The 27,650-nt window shown below is 37.6% G+C and overlaps 4 protein-coding genes and 1 pseudogene across 4 annotated transcripts in view; 1 reads left to right on the forward strand and 4 right to left on the reverse strand.

The window, feature by feature from the left end:
* LOC107878891 (protein unc-45 homolog A) overlaps positions 1-2,804 on the reverse strand; it is a 7,205-nt gene extending 4,401 nt beyond the window's left edge. The window contains exons 1-2 of the mRNA XM_016726059.2: positions 2,412-2,804; positions 410-598 (exon numbers count right to left, since the gene is read on the reverse strand). Coding sequence (XP_016581545.1) covers positions 410-598; positions 2,412-2,597 — 375 coding nt within the window. The 5' untranslated portion in view covers positions 2,598-2,804. The remainder of the gene's footprint in view (positions 1-409; positions 599-2,411) is intronic.
* A 679-nt stretch (positions 2,805-3,483) lies between these two features.
* On the forward strand, positions 3,484-4,400 carry LOC107877443. The gene has a single exon (XM_016724091.2). The coding sequence runs from the start codon at positions 3,559-3,561 to the stop codon at positions 4,168-4,170; it is 612 nt and encodes a 203-aa protein (XP_016579577.1). The 5' UTR covers positions 3,484-3,558; the 3' UTR covers positions 4,171-4,400.
* Positions 4,401-4,762: 362 nt separating this feature from the next.
* LOC124885923 (probable LRR receptor-like serine/threonine-protein kinase At1g56140) lies at positions 4,763-6,263 on the reverse strand. The gene is made up of 5 exons (XM_047394189.1): positions 6,221-6,263; positions 5,839-6,070; positions 5,600-5,750; positions 5,069-5,291; positions 4,763-4,998 (listed from the first exon to the last, which is right to left on the reverse strand). The coding sequence occupies exons 1-5, from the start codon at positions 6,261-6,263 to the stop codon at positions 4,811-4,813; spliced, it is 837 nt and encodes a 278-aa protein (XP_047250145.1). The 3' UTR covers positions 4,763-4,810.
* LOC107878889 lies at positions 6,183-16,450 on the reverse strand (annotated as a pseudogene).
* A 6,793-nt stretch (positions 16,451-23,243) lies between these two features.
* LOC107878890 (retrovirus-related Pol polyprotein from transposon RE1) lies at positions 23,244-24,645 on the reverse strand. Its single transcript, XM_016726058.2, is given in 4 exon segments — positions 23,244-23,478; positions 23,631-23,960; positions 23,963-24,081; positions 24,083-24,645. Coding segments are annotated over 4 exon segments (1,053 nt in total). The 3' UTR covers positions 23,244-23,437.
* Between the last annotated feature and the right edge of the window lie 3,005 nt (positions 24,646-27,650).

Below are 27,650 nucleotides of genomic sequence, written 5' to 3' on the forward strand. Positions count from 1 at the left end.
AACTAATAGACCTGCAATTTGACTGAAACAAAAACACTAAAAAAAAATAACTAACAATTCAAAGCTTATCTAAACAAATTATTAATGACTTAAGACAAAGAAATTATGGAGATAAACAAATAACCATGTCTTTCATATTATGGTGTTGAATCTTCAATAGAATTGACAAAGATATGACAAATGCTTTAACTAGGACATTTTGTTAAAGTGAATGGAAACATAAGAATAGATTGTTGAAAAAAATATACATGACTATTTTACCTATCAAGCAGCAGCAGTAATGTAAGTAGAAAGAGATACAGGGCCATTATAATTAAGCCATAGACAGAGACGCAAAGGGTAGAGAGGAGCTGGAGAAAAAATTAAACAAACATACAAAGAAAATCCAAGAAAAAGGCAGAATGACTACCAGTTGTGTCTTCAGACGGGCATGTAAGTTTTGATACACTTCTGATGATGGATTCAACTCAATCAGCCTGTTGACATCAAAAAGTGCTGAATGGTACTCCTTGAGGGTGACTAAGGTTTGAGCACGCAACATCAGAGCGCCTGTGTGTTTTTGATCAAGTTCAAGCACCAATGTACATTCATCTGCTGCCTGCAGCATCAGACAATACCCAACAGTAAGCTTAAAGCAAGCACTGAACTGAGAAATCCTCCCTTTTTTCTCTATTTTATCTTTTCTTCTAACAATACCAGGAGGAAAATACAGTATACTACAGCAAGTCAGCAACGCAAACTATATCAACCAGGCTCAATTGATAAAGTATTCCTGGAAAAGAGCCCGTAAATATTTCATTCTTGGAAAAAAGCCGGTAAATATCTGCCAAGAGACACGTTCGATGCTGTTTTAGTAATTAATAAACAAGGTATTCAACAACTTTTGGCTGTATTCAGGTATCAAGAAAACCTTGGATAGATAAAACTTCATAGTTACCTAGTTACCAATTATGTACACAGCCTGGTCGTTGAAAACAAATTACTAACATCCACAGGCGGAGCTACAACCTTGGAAGGGTGGTCAGTTGAACACCCTTCGCCGTAAAATTATACAGTAGGTAGAGGCCAAATATCATTTTCAACGGATAAAGATTTACTCTTGAACACCCTTGACACAGCTGAGAGTGACAGCTCAGCGGCCAAGGGTTTTCAGACTTTCTAAAGAAGCGTGGGTTTGATTCCTGAGCGACCATTTTTGACATCCTTTTTTAAGAAACATAGAACAAATAAGGTAAGTTGCACACTAACTCTTGTTACTTGTGCCGAGAAAAATATTCTTTTGATGGGCATACTCTCTGTAACAACCTTGGCCCTAACTCCACTCCAAAAGCTAGTTATTGAAGTGGAAGAGCCCAAGTTTATTTAATGCTGCACACCAGCTCCCATTCAGCCGATGTGAGATATAAAGGATCATAACAATCACCCCTGCGAATGCCAGAGACCTCATTGGCCACAATTGGGCAAGTTGGTCAAGGCTGGCACCCTGTGTCACACTCACGCTCAGATTAGTAAACCCTACTTTAAATGGGCATTAGGCTTAACTAAACCCCAAAAGTTAGCACGAGTGGGATTTCCCAAAGACCATATAAAGAGTCAAAATTCTCCTCATCCCACCGATGTGGAATGCAACACCCAAACTCACGCTCAAATATGGACATCGGGAGCATGAACAATTTAATATGGGAACTCAACATCGGCAAACCATAAATTAGAACTGCCGACTCTGATAACATGTTAAATGGGCCTTCGGCCTAACTAAACCCCAAAAGTTAGCTCATGAGGGGAGAATTACCCAAGACCATATAAAGAGTCCAAAATCTTCTCATCCCACCGATGTGGGACTCAACATTTATAATACAATTTGAAGTTACAATAGAGAACTTTCTTTCTATTTTTACGTCAGCTTTAATTTATATGGTTGCTAGTACTATTACAAACGCTTTTATGACCTAGCTAAATATTATGTAGTTCGACTTAAATTTTCCTTCAACATTCATTTATCTTTTCTTTTTTGGGGGGTACATACCTCTTTGAGGTTTGAACACTCTCCACTAAAATCCTAGCTACGCCACTGCTAATGTCCAATACAATATTCAGTTCACGATACGTATATCAGTCAAGAACTTAAGCTACTTCATCCCAGCCCTTGTATTTTGAGATAACAAAAGCCAACCAACAAGGAAAACCAAGGAGCTAGAAAACAGACAAAGATAATTCATTGAATTTCTATCTATGGGTGTAACCAATCAAAGAAAAAAGAAAAGTTGATTTATTGATTTGGAGCTTAAAGTTAAAGCCGTACGAGTAGGGTCAACATCACCTATTTTTATTGCTGAAAAGAGAATACTAACTTTTATAGCCCATGCTGAATTCAGTAAAAGATAAAAACAAAGAAGGGTAAGGTGACCAACCTTTTTGAAATGGTGAAGTTTGAGGAAACAAGCAGCACGATTGCTATGGAGAGCGATCTTTTGGGATTTGTTTTTAGCCAAAGAAAGAGCATCGGTATAATACAGGAGAGCTTCGGAGTACTTAGCTTCCCTGTACATCTGGTGAGCTCTTTCGATCTTGTTTATCGTTGCCGATGACGAAGCCATCGTTGAATTCCAATTGAATCGAATAATAAGTAATACAGTAAGAGTTCAATTTGAAAATTGTGGGGGAGGTCGGAGATAACCAAGTAGTCTTACTCCGATTCCAAATCCTTCCACCTGTCTCGTCATTGAAAAAAACAAAATGATTAGCTTCTATTTGGTACTAGCGTAAAATAATTTAATTTTGAATATTTTACTAGAGTAAAATGACAAAAATAGTCTCTTGATTATGCTTATGATGAGAAGTTTGGTTCTTCAAGTTTACTAAAAACATTTCTATGGAATTTTTGAGTTGCATGCTATTCCGAAAACAACTTCTCTACTTGTGAAATTTTATAAAATTTAATTTAATCAATATTATGATTCAACTAAACTAATTCAAATAAAGACGAGTTCAATGACAACATATATATAGTGTATGAATATGCAATATGGTTCCTTAGGCTTCAATTCAAAATATTTACTTACACTTAACGTTTGCATCGAGTCGAAAAATATATTGCATGTGTCTTTTATATATTACGGCGTATCACTTAAAAACACAATTGAATCGCCTCAATTTGTCACTTAAATCATTTAATCAAATTCATTGTCAAGTCGAAGGATCCTTGGTTAATAATACCACACATTTTAAGAGAGCTTCGGGTTACAAAAATTTCGATCCTTACGAAACAAACAAGCATAAGCAAAATATTTACATCGTTCACAAAGGCCTTTTAGACTCAAACGTTTTGAACTTTTAAACTCTAATAAGGGGAAAGAAGACATTAAATTATCTATTAATATGATTTATATACATATCGAATGTAAGTATTTTTATTGCTAAAAATACGTCAACACGTGCTATGTTTTTTCCAAAATCGACCGTTGGGTAATTTCAAATACAAAAAGGACCGTTAAAAGGGGGCCTCCACTTTACATTTTGCCCCCGCTCTCCCAAAATACAACTCTTTCGATCTCTGAAATGGCGGATGAAAATAGCAACAGCAGCAACAACACTTCAATAATGGAATCGAAGCCTTTACACCCACTTCATCAAATCGCTGAAACCCCAACTCACAAGTTGCTTCTCAAACAATGGCTCAAAGAAGAAGAACTCATCCTCAACAGAATCGCCACCAAAGAAACTCAAATCGATTCGGTCCGTAATGAAATCACCCAGCTCTACTGCATCTTCTTCCTGTTCCATTCGATTTCGCTTATGCTTTTATTCAGTGCTTCGTCGAAATCGGGGCTTTGCCACCGTTCTTGGATCCCGTCTGTGTGTTCGCTTCTCTGTTCTATGGGGATCATTTGGGCTGTTAGGTACAAGACGGATACGGAGAGTCACTTGGAGAAAATGTTGGAGAGAGAGAAAGAGGATGGGAAATTGCTGGCCAAGTGTGTGGAGGAGTTGAAGAGAAAAGGGATGGAATTTGATTTGTTGAAGGAAGTTGATGCTCTTAGGAGGGCTAAGAGTTTGAGGGCTGAAGCTAAGGTTGTTAGAAAATGGTCTGCTAGAGATTTTCTCTCTTTGTTTTTCTTCTCTGCTTCTTGTTTGGTACTTGCTTTAATAAGGACCATTTTGTGTGGTTGAAGATGGCCTGTCTGTGTCTTCTCTTTTATGCTCTGCAACTGAAAAGTCTGAAGCTTTTATGCTTCTTTAATAATGTAGTACACTAGTAGTAGTAAGAGAAAATTGCTTGTGGGGAGGTCAAGGGAAGTTGCAGAATATACCGTTCTGCCTTCGGTTCTTTGGGTATTCTTTTTGTATTTTTTGGACTCGACAGAATCATATATGGCAATGAAATCTTATCATTTCAGCTCTTTTTTGTGTTTTGTTTGGTTGATTGGTGGATTGTTTTGTTTACGCATATGTAGTTCCTTGTTCAATAGTAATAATTTGGCTATTGGTGGCATATGCATTTTATATTGATAGAGATCCCAACTCATTCCTAGTAACTATGGATTGATGATCCCAACTCATTCCTAGTAACTATGGATTGATTGTACCTACCTAACTACGTGGTAGTGGTCTAGGGAGCGTAATTGCTTAGAGGGCGGAAGAATTAGGAGTTCTCAACACGACCATCACCCTCTCCCCTTTAAATGTCAATATTGTGTAGCTTTTAGTCTTAGGTAAAAGTATTCCTTAAATCGACGAAAAGGTATACACAAAGGGTTACATGCAGAAAGAATCTCAAGAAAGATGAGATCTTCAAAGCGCAAACAAAAGGTTAAATGTTTATCTGATGTCTAGCTTCATCAAATATACAAGATTTCATATACCCTCTCCAATGATCAGTGAGCATCGGTGTGTCAGCACCTGATGGTGAATAATTTGTAGTCGCGGCTGTACTTGTACCCTCTGATGAATTGTGCATTTGCGAAGAATGATCGATCATGAAGCTTGTTGTATCTTTAAATTTCCAGACGGTCTGATGAATTGTGCATTTGCGAAGAATGATCAATCATGAAGCTTGTTGTATCTTTAAATTTCCAGACGGTCAGGTATCCAGGTCTGGAAGTCACAGCGGCAACCTCAGCATCTCCTGTAAGCATTGCTATTACACGGGACATTGAAGGCCGTAATCCTGGGGATGTTTGAGTGCATAGTAGAGCGATCATTATTACTTTTTTCACTTCGTCTACATCAAATTCAGAGAGATTTGCATCCACCAGCTCAGTTTCGTGCTTGTTCTCATGTAGCTGCCAAGCCTGAAGAGCAGCGTACACAGGAGTCAGTGATATGCGATGAATATGGTTGGAACTAAACAATAAATGTAGGAGCCACAGGAGAACGCGATAAGTCAAACTCTTAAAAGACAATAGAGATTATTAAAAAATGAAAAGTATGAATCCAAAGGAAAAAGTTATATTTCGTTAATCCAAGTGGTATATGTTCAATCTTCCATTCTTTCCATCGAATTAAATGTCAATAACCACTTGCAGCAGCAACCAAGGATAAACAAGTATATTTCGTTGTTCTAATGCTTCGCTACAAGCAAAGAAAGAAAGGACTTTACCCACTCAAGAAGGTAGATCTTGTCTTCTTCCAAGCTCTCGTCAGAGTTTGGTCTACCACTGACAATCTCTAGAGCTACAACTCCAAAGCCAAACACATCAGCCTTCTCTGTCAGATGTCCGCGCATGGCATATTCTGGTGCAAGATACCCTCTACAAGAAAATGTTAACGAGTTCATGAAAGAAAACTATAGAAAAGCAGTGAAAGAATATTACTCATCTTCAATTTTGAGGATCTTACATTGTGCCTGCAACACGAGTGTTTATATGAGTCTGTTTGTCATCGTAAAGTTTTGCCAATCCGAAATCTGAAATTTTAGGGTTTAGGTCTGCATCAAGCAGAATATTACTGGCCTTGACATCTCGATGGACAATGCGGACTCGAGATTCCTCGTGAAGATACGCCAGACCCTTTGCCACTCCCAAGCATATCTGGAAGCGTGTTGGCCAGTCAAGATATAGAGATCCTTTTTCTGCACAATTGAAGCCAAAATCTCAATAATCATTCTATAAATGTGAAGAGAGTTTCGTTCTTCTCTTGTATGAGGAAAGCCAGAAATTCCAAGATAGTGTATTCATTAGTACCAAATAATGCTTGATCACGACTCTTGTTTTCAAGATACTCATAAACAAGTAATCGTCTATCTCCCTCGATGCAGCAACCATAGAGTTTCACAAGATTACGATGTTGTACAGCAGATATAGTGGCAATCTCTGACACAAACTGACTCTTTCCTTGATGTGATGCCACAGACAGTTGTTTAACAGCAACAACCCTCCCATAAGTGTTCCCTATGGACCACAAAAAATTGGTTCAACGTTAGACGATTTCAATAAAATCATTTCCTTTTTGCCATATTTCATAGCAAAACAAAAGCAAACAAGAAAGCACTAGTATTTGGCATGAAACATCTCTTGATGTTCGGGAGACATGTGAGCTATAGGTGCAACGAGAATTGCAATATGGGAAGCACTAGTTACTTCAGGACTTCATGTGGAAGAAATAAATTGCCTTGTAAACCGGTCCAAAACCTCCCTCGCCTAGCTTATTAGAAGAAAAGAAGTCACCAGTCGCAGCTCGAAGTTCTGAATAGCTGAAAGTGTAGGGTCTGGTATCTATCCTCATGAACTCTGTAAATTTGAGAGGAAGTGTCCTTAATATGCCAAATGAATCAATTTCTGGGACTTACATGCTAGTGCATACATTATATGTTATTACAGAAGAACCATATGAGATCAGTCTGCGTTTCTTACTTTCATCCTCCAAAGCCTTCTGGTGTTTTCTTTTCTGAATTAGGTAATAGACAGCAAACAATGAAACCAAGCTTATGACTCCAACTCCAACAACAATACCCACAATCAGACAGGTGCGGTTCTTTTTCGTAGAAGGAAGCTGGTTGCTAACAGTGGGAACAAAATCTGCGGAAAAGCTTAGCAGTCTCAATACAGTTTTGAATGCCTACATTTAAGAATGTACTTTACTTTGGGCTGTCTGTACTTGATGGATACCTGGGGTTGCACTGATTGCTGAGATGGAAGGTCCATATGTGCCTTGTATAGGTACACAGCAGGTCCCTTTTCCGGCCCAGAAGAGATGTATCTCGAGATAATTTTCAGAAACCCGAGCTTTAAATTGCCTTTGAACAGCTGTGAGGGACCATCCCCCAGCCTCCCTCTTAATGTCAAAATCTTTCAACTCCCGAATTCCCTGGAAAAGATAACCAATTATTAAGTCAATTATGATGCAAATGCAGGAAAGGAGAAAAAGGTTATTTCTACTAAATAAATTTGTTGTGAGCAGTATTAAATGGCTCAAAGCAGTGAAATAAGGTTGAGATTTTTTACATTTTGATAAATGGTAAATGACAGAAAGACAACATATCTGGAAGACAATATAATGCATACCTGTACATATACATCAAATACACGTCTTCCAACACTAGGCCAAGTTGGGGGATTTAAGATTTCGAACTCAGCGAACTGAAGGGTCACAGTGTAATTACCATTCTCAAGGCCCAAGCCATAGTATCTAAGTGATCCAGCAGAAATTCGTGCAGTTTGGAAAAGCTTTTGAGTCCAAAGTGTTTGTAATCTGAAATGAAGTGAAGCTTGTGAAGCTCTGATTTGGACAGTCAGAACGCAGACCAGCATTACTAACAGCCCACCTCCCCGTACTAGTCATGAAATATGTTGCGGGACCCAAAGCCTCACTATCCCTCTCATATGATGTCTGATCACTAGATCTTATCGGAGGTCCTCCGCATTTAATTGCAAAGCTGGAATCTGTGAATTATGAAAAGTCCGATGCACGACAAGATAAGAAACCAGTACACAGTTTTATATTAGAACACTAGCAATAGAATAGAGTAGCAGGTGACCTTCTTGTTTGTTGGTAAATGACATATCATAAGAACAGAAAATGTAGGCAGATATTACAGATTTAGGTACATTACCTTAAATTCACGAATTCAACTAAAGACCATTCTAATAGTGTTGTTTATAGACAGAAAATGTAGGACAAAATATTTTCAAACTTAATCATACTAATGAAACCATGAAACTTGGTGTGGGATTTTTGTTGTCAAGGAATTGTATGAAGCACTTACATCTTGGGGATCCTCGATTGCAAGGAAAATTCCGTTGAAGACAATCTAACCCTGAAGGCAGAGAACTGAAAACAAAGTAGCCACCCGTCTAAGAGACAATTATAATTGCAAAGTTGTTGTCAACTAAATTTCTGATTACCTGCTATCTGATTGTTCAATTTGTTCTCTTGTGAAGTTGTTGCCAACTAAATTTCTGCAAGTTGTCACGTATCAGTGTAAGCATGCTGAACACGGTCAAAACTGGGACCAAAAGGTAGGGAGAATAAGAGTAGGCAAAGCATTATATAAATTTAAGCTTTTCGCATACGTACAATTGCAGATTTGGCTCATTAATCCATGAAGGGAAACTTCCAGATAACTCATTGTATGATAAATCTCTACATGAAAAGATGGGATGTTAAGCTACACAACAACTACTAAACATTTCAGATGTTTTTGTGCGCAAAATGTAGAAAATGTCAAGCATTTATATGATAGAGAGAGATTGCAGGATCTAGAAAGACGGACAAAAAGATCAATAGAAATTTAGTCATTTAGACTTTGCTCCAGCAACATGAAATTGCAGCGTCAGTTCAAGAAGGCTTTTCTATGGCATATCTTGCAATTCCAGGATGCACGCCAGCTGAAAGCCATAAGATAAAAATATATATTTGACTATTTGATCTGATAACAAGCTTCAACTATACACTCAATTACATGATAGATATTATGAACCAATCTAGTGAACCCTCTGGTATTATCCTATCATATATTACCCAGTAAGGCTTCGAAGTGTCAGTAAGGAAGATGCTGAAATAACTTATAACCAAGAGTTACTCACATAGTCTGGAGAGACTGTTTCTTCTGAGCTGGCAGGGTGCCTGTTAACTTGTTATCACCAAGAAACCTGATGATTGAAAAGGAATAAGATCATGAAGACAATGTTAAGGTGATATCAAAGATGAGCAAACAGTGGATCATTACAGGTGAGTCATCAAAGTCAGATTGAAAAGTGAATCTGGAACACGTCCGGTCAAATTGTTGAAGCTCAAATCCCTGAGAAAACAAGAAAATAGATGTTAGACCAAAGGAGTAGTAATTGATCAGTGAGTGTTCAACATCTTCCAAGTGAACTTGAGTTGAATATAGCAGCACGACACTGGTAGATGTTTATGCTCACATATCCAAACATGGTCAAATAAGTGAGATAATTTGAACTACGGTAGGAACTCACAGTAGTGACAGGCTCTGATATTCTCCGATGTTACTTGGGATGGGACCTGAAATATTGTTATTTCGTAAAACCCTGAAAAGATCAAATTTAGTTGTGTCAGAGAAGAAGAGAAGAACTAAAATGTCGAACTTTGTAGCATGTGGTGCTATGTCATGTTCCTTACAGCTTGCTTAGAGACTTCATATTCCTGAGGAAGTCTAATGAAGAGCTCCCATTTGATAGATCACTTATTCTCCTGTGAGTTATGCAGATAATGAATTATCAGGTTCTGCTAAATTAGCAGAGTGGATTCTAAACTATGAACAAATGATAAAAGAGTCGCTAAAACTCACAGGTCGGTCAAGGAAGTTAAATTGGAAAAGGAAGTTGGTATTGGACCCTCAAAAGCATTTCCTTCGAACCTCCTGTGGCAATAGAAAGATCAGACACAGACTATGCTAGAGAGTAGATGCAGTAAAGGCATTATACCAATGCCGCACGTAAAAGTAAGACACCATTCTTGAAAGAATTAGAGAATAACAAACTAGACATAGTTCAAGTAACTGTTGTCTAACAGTACGGTAACATTTGACCAATTATTTCCAATGAAATCAGGAATCCTCCCTGTAAAAGCATTATCTGAAGCCCACCTGAAAGCGTGAATAGTTAAGTTTCCAGTGAGATTTACTACACAAATTTGTCCAAGTAAAAAATTGAGAAGCCAGAGACGGAGTATGTGACAGAAAGCTCTTACACCGTATCCAAGCTCTGCAGTTTTGCGAACGTCAATGGTATTGGTCCACCAACACCAGCGCTATTGATATAACTAAGCAGAAAAATAGTTTTTTTTTTTTTCAGAAAAAAAAGCTACAGAAATGACAGGATAATTAAAAATAAGAAAAAAGTTTCATACTTTGCAAAAATCCTATGAACATATGAAATTTCAACAATCAAAGAAGGGCCTATTTAGAAGAAAAATTAAATTAACTTATAAACCTCAAAAATAACTTCTATTTCCTATATTTGATGGAAACTCTCATGCATTTGTATATGTTGTATTGTTTGGCATTTGTTTGTCGAAATGTGTACTAAATATTCCAAGTTATGTTATATGTTGTTTCGTGCAGTTCAATTGTAGTATTACTCTGCTACTATCTGGTGTTTTTTAACTACCTATTGTCTCTTCTACATCAATTAAGTCTTTTTCTAGACTGTTTTTGTCTTGAGACGAGGGTTTATCGGAAACAGCCTCTCGACCTCACATATAGGGTAGAGGTAAGGACTGCGTACACTCTACTGTAACGCCCCGATTTTTTTCTAGAACCAGAATGTCACACGGTGCTCATGATCCCGAAGGACCATAAGCTAACCCTCTTCTGATATCTGTACCTGAGCACTGCATATTATAAATAATAAATGCGGAAACTGGCGAAAACTTACCATAAGGTTCAAAACATCTAAAATATTCAAAACTGAAAACTGAACACTAATACATGTGTCCGAAAAGCCTCTAACTATTTGAACTGTGGAGTTGAAGGAACATGTCTCCAACTAACTCCATCTACTGCTAATGAACTGAAATAATATAATGATAAAGAAATCATGTTATCCTCGAATGACGAGGACTCACTGCTGTGTCTACTGCTACTGGCTGAGTCTGGAATGCTACTGACGCTCTGGATCTCGTGCTTCTGAACCTATGGTATAAGACACCACAGCGCGATAAGTATGAGTCAGTACTTTGAATGTACTGGTATGCTAAATGAGGTAAGGCTACATGCAAGGGCTTATGCATGAACATTACTTAACTGAATACCATGAGAGTACTGGATGAGTATATATATGCATGAATGCACAAACTATGTCTGAAATCGTAGTAACACTGAATACGAACTCTGAATACTGGTTTCCAAATATTGACTTACTGATGACAGATTCTACTATTACTGATATCTGAGTTTCACCAACTCTGGGATACTGAATAACTAAATCTACTGATATAGATAACTGAGTTCTGAGCTTGCTAATATCGACTGACTGAATCTGAGATCAAATCTATCTAGCAGAAGATCTCTGAATCTACTAGTAATGATAAGGAATAATTACATATGAGATCAGGCCTATCTAGCGGGTGACCTCTGAATCTTCTAATAATGATAATGATTAACTAAGTTTGAGATCAGGCCTATCTAATGGGTGATCTCTGAATCTACCGAAAACACTAATACTGATTTACTTTATGTGAGACCAGGCCTACGGGTGGTCTATGAATCTATGGAACTATCTAAGTTCCTTACTGAGCTGAGTGATTGGTGTCTTGATTTCTGAGTTCTGCTCTGAAGAATGAAACTGAACTATATCTGTGACTGTGGGAGTTCTCACTTAACCGACATGCCCCGAATCTGAACTAGTGGGGTCCAACCTGTAACCCCAGCTAGAAGGGTGTCAATACCGTGCCACGGGTAAAGAACTCTACTATGATCAAGCCTCTCTAACGGGTGACCCTGAATAGGAAGTCAAGCCTAAGGCAGCATGATAGTCAAGCCTTAATCTAACGGGTGACTCCTGGTCCTGTGCTGGCTATGCAGTTCTGGAGTTCATGGACTGCTACTAACGACTCTACCTCTCTAAGGGGGAAGCCGTCATCCTTGCACTCGCTCGGTGCTAGTTCCTACTCCCAACTAAAAGACACTGAATACTGATTCTTAACTGTACTTAAACTGAGCTGAATCTGTTATTGATCATATACTTGACTGATCTGACTGAGCTTACTTGGTTCCGTTATCTGACGGAATGCTACTTGGATTCTGCTATCTGCTTGAATGCTATTGAATGCTTGATGGCTTACTGAGTCTTACTGAAGTCTGAACTGAATGCTGAATACTACTAAGTTTTACTAAGTACTGAATACTTCTGAATAAGATTGAGTCGGAACTGAATACTGAGTCGGATTAGAGAGATACTGAGACTGGATTGCACTAATACTGAGATCATTGAGTTTCCTTAAGTTCTGTAACTGTCTAAGTTCTACTGATCATAGCACGACTGAGATTATCTTGAGACTGACTCGGCTCTAGACAAGCAGCTAAATTTCGGGTATTAGATACCCCAGGACTCGATAGCATAATTAAATAAGACAGGACCATACTTGAATATCATGACAATGGACTTTCATTCACAACACAATCAATACTATATCTCGTCAATCACTTGAATGTCGTAAACATGTAAATGTACAGGAAATGCATACCAATATCTCATAGTTGTTCAATAAGGAATACACATGGATAAGAATGCATGCAACTTATCATAATACATTACTAAGGCATTTCAACAAGCACTTGGCATGCACTAGTTGGCACATAATAGGGGTTTTCATACTTAACATGCTACAATGGTACTATTTTCTTCACATAAGCATTCTATCAAACATATGGGAGACACAATTTGGTCATACAACATTGAACACACCTAATTAACATGATTACATAATTCAACATGCTTCTTGAAGGGACTTTATCATGAACATCACATAGTCAACACATACTAGGGTCAAAGCTTGAATCTTTATGATCAAAACATGAATCAAAACTTATCAATAACATGAACTTCAACTTCTATGCACATAGATCATGAGAACTCATAAAAATATAATCTTTGAACTTTAAAGAGGATTCTTGAACTTCTGATGGAAGGAACCCAAGAATCAACATCTAACATACTTTGTTATATGATTCTCGAAAGATTAACGGAGAAATCTTGATGATCTGGGTCTTGAACTATGAACCCTAATATTTGTTCTTGAGGAAAATTCAGAGAAACTAGTATTTTTGGGTAAATTTATGCTGAATCTCGTGTTAAAAGAGTATATAAAGGGGTTGGAAATTGACAATTTTGCCCTTGTAGCCACGGAGGCTGAAGGCAGTTTTTGGCCCAAGGCTATAGCCTGGGCGACGCCTTGGCTTGAGCAGTGCTCTAACCAAGGCGGCGCCTTGCTATAGCGGTGCTAAGACCAGGGCGGAGCCTTGGCTAAAGCGGTGCTGAAAGCTGGGCGGCGCCTTGAGATCGCCCTGAGCTACTGTTTCTGAAATCCAAACACCCTCATATGCTATCCGAAAAATTTCGAAACTTACCCGAGATGTACTATGAGCTGGCCCGATCGTAACGCAACAAGAAAATCAAGAATCGGAGGTTGGAAAGGTCACAAAATAATTCGTCAAAATTTCGAAGGCTTATGGAATGGAAAAGTTCCAACACTTGAGCCAAATTTTTAAGTGTTAAACTCCCCTTAACATGCTTAAACGAGCTTTAACAACTGGGAAAATATACGGGGTTGTTACATCTATCCTCCCCAAACCCTACTTTGTGGGAATACATTGGGTATGTCGTTGTTATTTACTTGCCCACCTGGCATACTTTTTAATGAGCTAGGCTTTCAACAGCATAAGCCACCTCCCTGGAAAGTGCCTTCGCGTGGCATCATCTGTACGGAATTAGAGGTGTATTTTACTAAACTAACCTTATTAATGATGCTTTGGAACTCTAAAGCATACAGATTTTGTGTCACGTTCATGAACAGATAACGCATTTCTCATGCAAATTGCAAAAATCTAACAATTAAAATGTGACGTGGTAGCAGTTTTGTAAGATGTAAATCAATGCATCATAACTCACATTTGTGTCAGTTTTGTTAAGTCTCCAAGCTCTGAAGGTAGAGGCCCGGAGAAGTTGTTTGTGCCAAAACTTCTGCAACACGAGGAAAAAATGATGAACAAATGAAGAGGAAACGATGAAAATTGATACTTTCATACATCGGTAGATGATATATCATGAAACCAAGGGTCCAAAGGACATAAATATAAGAATATACAATGATTGCAACTCAGTCAACAACCCAAGTTCCTTTGAATCTCCCCTGACAAAGCATTGGTGCCAACAGATCTGCATACACCAAACATTCAAATTATTCCAGGCATGCCGACACTCAAAGTATCACGATTGTGCATAAATAACTGAAATAGAGTAGACTTACAGCCATTTCATCCTAGTCAAATTGCCAATGGATGGAGACAGTGTGCCTGTCAAGTAATTTTGGGCCAAATTCCTGCGATTTGTAACTAAAATATCAGTAGTTGGGAGATAAAACACGAAAAGTATAGGATGAAACTACAGTTAAAGGAAGCAAGTACAGATCATCGAGGAAGGTAAGACTCCATAATTCATCTGGAATTTCATCCCTGAAGTCCATGGCATAAATGCTCCTGTAAAGAACGATTGGAAAGAGAAGTCAAAGTTACACGGTAAGTAAATACACCGAACTACATCCAATTGCATACAAGAAGAACAAGCAGAAGCACTATTAAGATTCTTTACAGTGGTCAATACTAAAATATATTTAAATACAAAGCAGAGACGAATTCAACATGTAACCAGTAATTAGGTATGCGTGCATCTAGGACTACATACATGTATAAAGAAAATCTAAGAAGCACTTGAAAAATCTCTCTCGGGTTCATTTGAATCCCTTCCATCAGACAAATACATCGTATATACTACACGAGGTCAAAATTATTTTTTGCGTATATATAACAGATGTTGAACATTGTGTAAGGGAAAGAGTGACTTACAAGCCAGTGATATGACAAAGAGTTCGGTTGTTGGCAGAACAGTCGCATTTGATGGCTGGATTAAAATCCTCAATGGAAGTTGAATCAATGGTTGCTCCACTGCATAACTCACCACTAATATTCCATCGATATGTTGCAGAAATCCGCCATCTTTGGAAGATGGAGTTCAATATACGGGCTGCATTATCATTAACTCGCAACATGAGAATCTAATGGATGATACTAACATATAAAAAAATCTTCAACAATGAACAAATGCTAGTACAAATATGAATTGAAATCCTATATTTCCGGTAAATATGGGATTGTTAAATCAAAAATTCAAATTGAACTTCAAATTTTGTTCAAATATGATAAATAAACAATGATCTCAAATCAAAACTTGCTATACACGGGTATATAATATAAAGTATAGAAACACTTGACAATTTCTTTAGAAAAACAAAGTTCATTGTCACCTCCCATTCTCATATTATTTTGTTGTTGTCATCATTTTTTTCTTCATTATTTTCAATATGACTTCTTCACTATTCATATTTCTTTTCAAACCTACTTTTAAAAATACTTTACGTGAGTCAAGGATCTATTGAAACCAACATGTCTGCCTTCACGAAGTACGAATAGGGTATGCATACACACCAACCTCTCCGGACTCTACTAAGTAAAATTACTATGCGGAATTGGTGTTTGTTGCTGTACTAATGTATTGCAATATAGATTTTTCTAGAAAAAAGAAACAAGATAAAATTTATCTACAATAATAAGTAATTCTTCAAATCAGGCATGATTTAGTTTTCCAAAATTTGAGTGAAGTAGGTTTGTTATTAATGAAATCTCTTGTCCATTTACATTGAGAAAAATTGAAACGAATAGGTACAGCAATTAGTAACAACACTTGTATTAATAAGCCCCAACTCAACTTACAGCAATAGCTCTTCTATTTAAGTCTCTAAATCAGAAATTACAAGGAAATTTGCTGCTAAAAATTAACTAATGATATAAGGAGGAGGTGAGGAAATCAAAGGAAATAGAGAGAATGAGAGTCTGTTCATAACAATCAAATTGCCTGTTGTGCACTGCTCCACTCATGATGCTTTATGCTTTATTGTTTGCCAATTTTACCCTTCTTCACGTGAACTTGCCCCTTTCCAAACGTAATCTCCAAGTCGTTTAGGAGGAATCAACTTTCTAGAAGTCCTACGTGGCAGTCCCATGTGCTCATCCCATGTGGCATCCCAATCAGACATATTCTCATTTACAACATTACTCCCTTCCTGTAAAGCAACCTTGTCCTCAAGGTTGAAGTCAGCTGGATTCTCTGTAGTCAGAACATTCAGATGCAGAGGAGTCACCTGCTGGTCCGGAGTGCCAACAGAATGTTTCAATATAGAAATATGGAAAACAGAGTGGATTTTTGCAAATTCCGGAAGTTCCAGCCGATAAGCAACAGAGCCAATGCGTTTTAACACCTGATAGGGTCCAAAATAACGCCTCCCAAGCTTATGATCTCGCTGCAAGCGTAGATTATTTGTTTGAAAGGTTTGAGTTTGACATATGTCCAATCACCTACTTCAAGGACGGTATTAGTCCTAGACTTATCAGCCAACAACTTCATGCGGTTCTGAACCTTCAATAAGTTGTTCTTGAGGACTTGCAAGATTTCATCTCGCTACAGCAGGTAGGACTCAACCAGTTCACTTGTGGTACTCCCCAAAATGTATCGAGCAATAGTTGGTGGTTCACAACCATAGAGAGCTTAAAAATGGGTCATGCCAGCTGATGTTTGAAACGAAGTATTGTACCAAAATTCTGCCCATGGCAGCATAGCAACCCATTGAGAGGGTACCTCAGCGATGTAGCAACGCAAATATTGTTCCACGCACTTGTTAAGAGCCTCAGATTGCCCATCGGTTTGAGTATGATAGGCAGTACTCATGGCTAAAGTGGATCCCTGCAAGCGGTTAATCTCTTGCCAAAAAGAGTGTAAGAATCGCGGATCACAGTCAGTCACAATAGAATGAGGAGGGCCATGGAGCATGATAATACCTACAACAAAGGCTTCGGCCACTGTATGAGTCGAGAAAGTTGATGGCAAGGGAATAAAATGGCCGTACTTAGTGAGGCGGTCCACTACTGTCATGATTGTAGTCTTTCCCTTTGAGCTCGGAAGACAAGTATCGAAGTCCATAGCAATATCCTTAAATACCTGATCTGGAATCAGCAATGGTTGTAATAGCCCAGCAGGATGCAGGTGAGAATCCTTCATTTGCTGGCAAATTTGACACGCAGCCACAAAAGTTTGTATGTCCTTGCGCATTTGTTTCCAGAAAAAATTGGATGCCAAACGATGGAATGTGCGTGCAACCCCGACATGTCCTCCTGTAGGACTAGCATGGAATTCAAAGAGTAATTTCTGGCGCAACGGAGAGTCCGTGGGAAGCTTAACTTTTGGCTAAAGTAAGCAATAGGGTGGCCTTGTTGCAATAGAATAGCTCCAATACCTCACCAAGACGCATCAGTTTCCACCCGAAACTCCAGCTTAAAATTGGGCAAGGCCAAAACAGGGGTGGAGCCTAGCCAAGCTTTCAAGGTTTCAAAGGCATGCTTTTCAACTTCTGTCCATTTAAAGGAATCCTTGCATAACAAGTAAGTTAAGGGACCTGCTATAGCTGCATATTGGTGAATAAACTTGCGATAATATCCGGCTAGCCCCAAAAAACTACGAACTTCTTTCACTGATCGTGGTGTCTGCCATTGCCTAATGGTACTGATCTTGTCCGGATCCACTCCAAGGCCTTGAGCGGAGATGATGTGGCCAAGGTAATCAATAGAAGATTTACCAAACAAACACTTTGAGCATTTGGCCACTAGCTGATATTGTCGCAACAACTGCAATACCACTATCAAATTCTCTAAATGCTCACTCCAAGATGCACTATAGACCAAGATGTCGTCAAAGAAAACCAGAACAAAGCGACGCATATGAGGACGCAAAATTTCAGTCATAGTAGCCTGAAATGTTGAAGGGGCGTTTGTCAATCCGAAAGGCATTACCAAAAATTCATAATGACTATCGTGAGTACGAAAGGCTGTCTTAGACACATCCTCTAGCTTGACCTTGATTTGATAATAACTTGACAATAAGTCCAATTTCGAAAAGACTTGAGCACCATGTAATTCATCAAACAACTCATCAATGGTTGGAATTGAAAAGCGATCACGGACTGTGATGGCATTGAGTACTCGATAATCAACACAAAAGTGCCACGTTCCATCCTTCTTATGCACTAATAGCACCGGCGATGAAAATGGACTAGTGCTGGGCCGTATCAGTCCCTCCTCAAGCATTTCTTCCACCATCTTCTCCATGACCTGTTTTTAAAAGTACGGGTACCTGTATGGTTTAACATTCACTGGCTGCGCCCCTGGAATAAGGTGCATTGAATGATCTTGAACACAAGAAGATGGCAATCCTGTAGGTTTCTGAAACACATCATCATATGACTCCAAAATACCTCTCAAATCAGAGGTCATTTCACCTACACAATTCTTTTCAAGAGTAACCATTGCCAATATAAAGAAAGAAGCAATAGCATCAGTTGATGTCATATGCCTTAAGCTATGTAACTGGATCTGATGAGCATCTGTTGGCGAATCTCCCTTCCATAATCACTTAGACCCCTGTAAATTAAATTCAAATTCTCTTGTTGCATAATCAGTCACAACACGCCCCAATGTGGCCAAACATGTCACTCCAAGGACTACATCAACGCCTTGTAAAGGTAAGACATAAAGATCCTCGACTAGAGTACACCCTTGAATTAGTAAGCGAGCTTGCTTCACCATACCTTTGCATGATAGCCTTTGTCCATTTCCTACCATGACTGCAAAACAAGAAATGAGCTCTACTTGGAGCTGAAGATGTTTGGCCGCACGTGGTGGCACAAAATTATGAGTACTTCCTCCATCTACCAATACTTGGACTGGTGACCCATTTACTTGACCGGTAAACCATAATGTGGAAGGCGAAATTCCCCCAGTTAAAGCATGATAAGAAATAGATGATTACTCCTGTAATTCTAAAGATTGTGATTTCTCAGCTACAAAATCATCAGCAACAAAAGGCTCCAGCAAGTTAAGGTCCAAATATGATCCATCAGTAAGCAAAAGTAACAGTGGGGGTTTGTCACATTGGTCTCCCGATGAGTACTTCTCCTCATAATAATAACATAGCTCGCGTTCACGGCGACTTTGGAGCTCTGCATGAGTGAGTCGTTTGAGAGGAGTACGACTTGAGAAAGATGGGTTTTGATTTAGGGGTGCAATATTTGGGATAGGCAAGAGGGGGGTTGTTCTGGCAAAAGCTGGCAAAAGCTAGCCTAACGGGTCCTTTCTCAGCCTGGATCCGTCGCTCGTATATATAGACTAAGTTAAGTGTCTCCTTATAACTCTTGGTATTATGGACCAAAACAGAGTGCTTAATATCTTTATGAAACCCAGAAATAAAGAGACGTACCATACGTTCATCATCCATGTAGTCGGTCTCATTTGCAATGGCCTCAAATCTAGCCTAATAATCTGCGACAATGGTTGTCTACCGGAGCTTCGCCAGGCGTTCTTCAGTAGACTCTAATCCTTTTTTACGGAAATGAATCCGCACCTTCGACGCAAAGTGCTCCCAATCCACCAGTTGTTTATTCTGGAAAAGCCACCTATATGATGCAAGTTCATGGTGTTCAATTCGTGTATGAAGCTGATGAGATAAGCTGGAAATCAAGGAATAAAGTAGGCAAGCAGTAAAATAGCTAGGCAGTTACAGTTTGAATTCTGTTATTAGTGTAACTGCTAACACTGTAGCAATGTCAGTTATTTCCATTTTTCTGTTAAGGTAGTTAGTAGTAATTCCATTCCAATTTCAGTATATAAGCTGCAATGTAAGATACACATACTCATTACTGATCATATCAATACGGTTCACTCTCTTATTCTTTCAAACTCTCATTTATTAACTGTCATCTCGGATTAAATCCCTGAGTCAGTTTTCCCTTTTTCTCGAGGTTTCCTCCTGAAATTGAATAAATCTTTTTTTGAGTGCATCACTATACTACTCTAATGCATCTCCATCCAAATAAAAAGAAGCAAGTGACAAACGTTGGGCTTCTGCAATCCTATAAAAATCAAAATATCTCTCCGCTTGGAAGATCCAAGCCTCTGGATTTTCCCTACGGAATCGACCAAATTCCATTGAAGCTGGCTTGTGACAGAAGTGAGGTCATCATATGCATCCCTCTCTGGGCGCTAGGTTTTGCTTCCCACCACTTCTATTAACAAAGAACGCACATCTGCGAGAATTGACTCCTTCATACCCTGAACTGATTCTTCAACAATTAATTTAAGTTTTTGTTCATCCGTGGAAGAGCTCTGGATGAAAGCACCAATGAAACGAGTAGGTACAACAATTAGTAACAACACTTGTATTACTAAGCCCCAACTCAACTTACAGCAGTAGCTCTTCTATTTAAGTCTCTAAATCAGAAAATACAAGGAAATTTGCTGCTAAAAATTAACTAATGATATAAGAAGGAGGAGAGGAAATCAAAGGAATTAGAGAGAAAGAGAGTCTGTTCATAAAAATTAAATTGCCTGTTGTGCACTGTATAAAGGTTTGAGATGCAGAGGAGAAAAGATGAATGTTATTCACGTACAACAACAGCTCTTTATAGAGCGGATACAAACTATGTGATAAGTATAAAGAAGCAGAAACACTTAAAATACAGGAAACTATGAGACTCTAAATATAACACATAACTAACTACCATAATTGAGTATATCTAGATAGCTATAATATCTTAAGGTAATAACAAACTAAGGTGGCATATATTATCTGTTAATACGCCCCCAAAAGTTAGGGGTGAATGGAACTAGCCCAATCATAGTAAGAATACGCAAGTAAATGATCTATTGATTGTCGACTTAACTGGACCCCCAATATGCTTGTTTGCTTCAAGTAGCGCAACAAGCGTTTGGTAGCCTTCCAATGAGACTCTTTGGGATTATGCATGAACTGAGACAACTTGCTCACAGCAAATCCGATGTCAGGCCTGGTGAAGGATAGGTAGTGAATCTTACCAATGATTCATCGGTAAAGTGAAACATCAACGGTTGAATCGATCTCTGAGTCAATAAAGGGGCAGGTTGATGACATTGGCATTGGAATACCCTTGCAGTTATCCATATGTAATTCATCTAGAAGATCCATGATATATTTGTGTTGGGACAAGTATATGGCAGTTGGCGTGGATATTACCTCAACACCCAAAAAATAATGCAAGAGCCCAAGATCTTTGAGAGAGAATCACTGAGAAAGTGATTTAATGATGGACATGATACTTTCCTGAGTGCTGCCTGTAATGATTATGTCATCAACATATATAAAAATGTAGACAGTAACACCAAAATTATGGAGGATAAACAAAGATAAGTCAAATTTTGATTTAACAAATCCAATATTTGTCAAGAAGTTGTTGAGCTCAGTGTACCATACCCTAGGAGCCTGCTTCAGTCCGTATATGGCCTTTTTGAGCTTGCAAATGTAAGTAGAATTTTGAAAGGACTCAAAACCAGGAGGTTGTTTCATGTACACTTCCTCTTCAAGTCTACCTTGTAAGAATGCATTATTGACATCTAGCTGATGAATAGGCAGGAACGCTGGGCAGCAATTGCAAGGACCAAGCATATTGTTGCAGGTCTGACAACAAGGCTAAATGTGCAATGATAATCTAACCCGGGTCTTTGAGTGAAGACTTTGGCTACTAAGCGAGCCTTGTACCTGTCAATGCTTCCATCAGGATTATGCTTAATTCTAAATAACCATTTACAGGCCACAACATTTTGAGAGGGATCACTAGGGATCAAATCCCACGTTTGGTTTCTGACTAGAGCATCATATTTCGCTTCCATTACTTCTTGCCACTGAGGATATGTTGTGCTTGACGGTAGGACTGGGGAATTGGTGGCAGAAGAATGGTTTGGGCAAGAAAATTCTTGGGTTTTAGATTATTTATTTTTGAGCGGGTAACCATTGGGTGCGAAAGGGTGGCTGGTTTTAGTTGTGGTGGAGGGGCAGTGGTTGGTGGAACCTGAGGAGCTTGGACGGATGGAGTAACTTGAAAGTTCCGACGACTATAGGTGCGGGTGATGGGTGGAATCTTTGTTGCTACTGGAGAAGGGGGAATAGGAGCTAATACCGTTGAACAGGGAAAAGGGTTGCTTGCTGGATTGTTGGGAAAAGATGGAGAAGTACTTGAGCTTGGCGACGCCGCTGTAGAAGGAACGCAGAGAGACCTTTGTGCGCCTATAGACAATGGCTGAGGTAGTTCAAAACAATGTGGCTTTGTTGAGATATCAATTTCTATCTCTTTTGAAGGAGATAACTCATCCCAAGAAATTTTCTAATTATGATTTTTATAATTAGAAAAAATATTAGTAAAAGGATAACTAGTTTCAAAAAATACTACGTCTCTCCAAAGATAGACTTTGAAGGTGGTCGGGTCAAAGCATTGATGGCAATAATGTTTGTTTGAAAATCCTAGATAGACACAGGGCTTTGATTTTGAATCAAACTTATTTTGTGCATACGTTTCATCCATGGATAACATAAACAACCTAAAATTTTGACGTTGTCATAATTTGATGATTTTTGAAATAAAAGCTCGTATGGACACTTATCTTTTAGATTTGGAGTTGTCATTCTGTTTATGAGAAAAACTGCTTGATGACATGTAAAACTCCAAAAGGTGGCTGGTAAAGAAGCTTGGTATTAGAGTGTTTGCAGTCTCGACAATATGTCGATGTCATCTTTCTACTATAGCAACTCGTTATGGAGTATAAGGTGGAGAAATTAAGTGTTCAATGCCCTGTGATTTCAAATAAGAAGTTAAACTCTGAAATTCAACTCCTCCGTCAGTATTAAAAGATAATATTTTTGTTTGAAATGGGCGTTCTGCTAATGGTTGTAGTGTTTTGAAAACATCTAAAACCTCGTGTTTGGCTTGAATCGTGTGGAGCCACATGTATATGGAAAATTGATCAACAAACAAAACATAATATCTTTTTCTATCAACGGACAAGACAGGTGACAAACCCCACACATCACTGTAAATAATTTGTAGAGGCTTGTGGCTCTACAAGGAATTCGTAGAAAAAGATTGTCTGTGGCTTTTATTTGATTGGCATGAATTACAAATAGAAAGAGAGCCTTTCTTAACAGGAATGGAAAATTTATTCAAAAATATATCTAGAGTACGGCGTGGTGGATGCCCCAAGTGTCGATGCCACAGATCTAAAGACACAACCACATTGCATTGTGGTTGAGAAGAAGAAGCATTTTCTAGCGGCCACTCATAAAGGCGTCCTCTACTCCGCCCTTGAACTAGCGGCGCCTCTGTACTCAGATCCTTCACAAGATAAAAGAATGGAAAGAATTCAATAGATGTTTTATTATCACGACAAAATTGAGAAACTGAAATCAAGTTATTGGCAATTGAAGGGGAGCAAATTATATTGGATAATTGAAATCTAGAATTAGATGCAGATAAGTCAGTGTTACCAGTGTGAGAAATTGGTATGGTGTTACCATTTCCTATAGTGATTTCTTCCAACTCATTGTAGTCAGTTATGTTGGTGAGACTTTGGGTATCCGATGCAACATAGTGTGTAGCCCCTGAATCAACTATCCATGAGGTTAATTGCTGCTTTTTTTGTTTAGCAAAGTTGGCCTGAGCCTGAAAATGATTGTGAGACTGAGAGCGACAAAGGCGAGCAGAGTGTCCAGGTCGGTCACATAACTGACACACTAAGCTGACTTCTTGCGGATTGGGGCGACGATTACGCCCTGGCTGAAAACGTTGTTGTTGGTAACGTTGGTCCTTATTTGAGAGTTGGATTTCTGAGCAACCGCAACAATAATTGTGGTGGAGCGAGGTGAAGCATTGTGTTTGAGGAAAAGCTCATGATCAATAAGCTTTTCAAACAGTTCGGCATATGAAATTGGGGTGACAAATTGCTGCTGAGATTTCTCGATATTTTGGTCCAAGACCAGTGAGAATCTTGACAATGAGTTCGTCGTTTGTGACAGGAGCTCCTGCAGTGGAAAACTCATCACAGAGAGATCGAACTTGGTTGAGATAGTCCATCACTAGAAGACTCTCTTTTGTAAGACGAGCTAGGCGATCTCGCAAGCTGAAAATGCGAGTTTGTGACTTATTGGCATAAGCAGTATGGAGGGAATCCCAGGCTGCTTTGGCAGTGGTTGCAGTGGCAGCAAGAGTTGCATCTATGGATGCTAAAATTGCATTCTGGATCAATTGGTCCTGACGAAACCAATTAACGTAATCGGGGTTGTTAATTGTCTGGTTAGTTGTGGTGGTGGTCACGGCAGGAGTAGGGATAGTCCCATCTAGATGTCCGTAAAGATTGTGTCCTCTCATGAGCATGGATACTTGTACCTTCCAGAGAGAAAAATTATGGCTGCCAGCAATTTTAATCGGAAATTGGGTAACCGGGTTGAATTGAACAATATTGGTGGAGTTGGTTGCATCAAAGTTGGTAACAGAGAGAGTCATTTCTGATGGTTGGTTAAAAAAAAAACTTAGAACTTCGTGAGAAGAAAAAAAGCTCTTGATACCATATAAAGGTTTGAGATGCAGAGGAGAAAAGATAATGTCATTCATGTACAACAACTCTTTATAGAGCAGATACAAACTATGTGATACATACAAAGAACCAGAAACACTTAAAATACAGGAAACTATGAGACTCCTAAATATAACACATAACTAACTACCATAATTGAGTATATCTGGATAGCTATAATATCTTAAGGTAATAACAAACTGAGGTGGCATATATTATCTGTTAATACACTGCTCTACTCATGATGTTTTATGCTTTCTTGTTTGCCAATTTTACCCTTCTTCACAGGAACTTGCCCCTTTCCAAACATAATCTCCAAGTCGTTTAGGAGGAATCAACTTTCTAGAAGTCCTACGTGGCAGTCTCATGTGCTTATTCTCATTTACAACAAAAATGACCTTTCTTGAATTCCTTATATAAATAAAAATATTTAAGATCCCCCATTAGATAAATTGCACATCTATAAAAATCATTTATATTGTCATTGTACTCGTCGGAAACAGTCTTTTTACTTCTTTAGAGGTAGAGGTATGGACTGCGTACATCTTACCCCCCAGACCCCATTAGATGGGAATACACTGGGTTTGTTGTTGTTGTTGTCATTGTACTCGTAGTGAAAATTTATCGCATATAAATAATTATATTGCCTGATAATTAAAAACCCAATTATATTACTATTTACGTACGTATACTATAACTCAAAAGTTGAAGTCTTCGCCAGCTAACAGAGCCGTCGTTATCCACTCCAGTACAACTAACTCCGCACTATTATTTTTTTAATACTGCTACTACTATTTTTGCCCCCAGGGGAAACTAACTTTGTCATTTTCTTTATATCTCACATCTTTTTAACTTTGAATGATTTTTATGATATATTCATATTTATTTATTTAGTATTACTAACATATATTCTTACATTAATTTGTAATTTTAATATAATAATTTTCTCCCTCTTAGTTTTGTGAATATCTCATTTGATAATTAATAAAGTGTTCTAATTGTCAAAAAAAAAAAAGAAAAAAAAACTATTTGTTAATTGAGCATAAAGTGAAAAAAGAGTATCACATCAGGTGAGCACCAAACGACAAGTGGGAATAAATTATCGTATTAATAGTTGAAAGGATTCAGCAGTTACATTACATAATTTTTTATTTCAAAGGAGTGAGTCTTTTTGAGAAAATGAATGGGTTGTGGTCTGGTAGAAAACTTGAACAACGACACCAGTGATTTCTCATCTAATGGGGTTTTGAAGGGTAAAATGTATAGAAAACTTGAACAACAACAACATCAGTGATTTCTCATCTAATGGGGTCTTGGAAGGATAAAATCTACGCAGTTCATATCATTATTTTAAAAGAAGTTTAGAGATTATTTCCGATAGACCCCTGACTCAAGAAACAGAGACAGTGAATAAGTTTGTAATAAAATATGAAAATAACAAAAATAAGGCATCACAAAGTAGTACGATACACTATCTAATTAACCGAAAGCACACCTAGCTACCGGCTACGACTCACCCCAAACTTGAAAAGTGAATTAATTAATAGTGTAACACCCAGGCTCTAACAAGACATGATTAACCATAATTTGAGGTTGGGATATACTTGATTATGAATCTTTGAACAGTAAGAAGCAGAGAAAGGAAGTTTTTGATAGGTAGGACACAAGAGGGAGAGAGGGAGAGAGGGAGAGGGGCAGTTGGACTAGTTACCAAGTACCAACTCCCAAGATAGATGAGATTAACAAACAATATAACGTGGTTGTAATATGAAACTTTATAGTATATAACTTCACTTTGTCAATGGTTGACTAAGAGATCGAATAAGCTAGCTAGCTAGTTGCTAATGCTTTAATGAATATAAAATAGTAAGTTAATTAGTTAGGTGACTTGGTGTATACGCGACATACGTATGTTATGTTGTCGTCAATTCGTCATACTAGCTAAACATGCAACTGTGCCATGCGACCTATATATATACTTAGATATCGAAGGTCCGTGCTAACACGGGTCCAATATATGTTATTTTTTAATCTCAATTTATATGATACAAATAAAATTTTGATAATTAATTATCTTTTAAATATTTTAAGTTGTTAGATATCGTAATTTATAATAGTTTTTTGACATTATAATTTACTATTTTAAATTGTTAGCCATTATAATTTATAATACTCTCCTTGTCCAAAGTTTTATAGCATTGATAGTATATTATATTTTGAGAATAATTTAAGTTTTTAATTACTGAACTTTATAATACTTTTTCTTCTATTTCAATTTAAATGACACTGATATAATTTCGAGAGTCAATCAAATATCACTATTGAAGTCCCGAAGTAGACATGTCTTAAATGACTCATAATAACTTATTAGAAGTGATACAATAAAATTACTATAAAAAATTTCATATAAGATGTCAAGTTAATTTAAAACATCAATAATTAATTTAGCTTTTTTTGTTTATTTTATTTTTTATTAAATATTTTTTTAATATTTAATTGACTCATAATAATTAATTAGGGATAAAATAGTAAAATTACGGTTGAAACAACTGAAACAAATATGTCATAAATATCTATTTTACTTTTTTTTTTAATCAAATATTATTAATTTTTTAATACGTAAATGACACATAATAATCAATTAGGAAATAACTTATTAGAAGTGGTATAACAATATTAATATAAAAAATAGTTGTGAAAAAAAATTTAGACAGGCCTTATATAAGATATTAAATTAATTTAAAACTTCAATAGTTTGTTTATCAATCTTTTTGTTTATTTTATTTTTTTATTAAATATTATTAATTTTTTTAATACTTAAATGACTTATAGTAATTGATTAGGGATGAACTAATAAAATTACGGTTGAAGCAACTGAAGCAGACATGTCATAAATATGTATTTTATTTTTTGTTAAATATTATTAATTTTTAAT

This window comes from Capsicum annuum, chromosome 7 (assembly GCF_002878395.1).
Source record: "Capsicum annuum cultivar UCD-10X-F1 chromosome 7, UCD10Xv1.1, whole genome shotgun sequence".
NCBI classification, from domain to species: domain Eukaryota; kingdom Viridiplantae; phylum Streptophyta; class Magnoliopsida; order Solanales; family Solanaceae; genus Capsicum; species Capsicum annuum.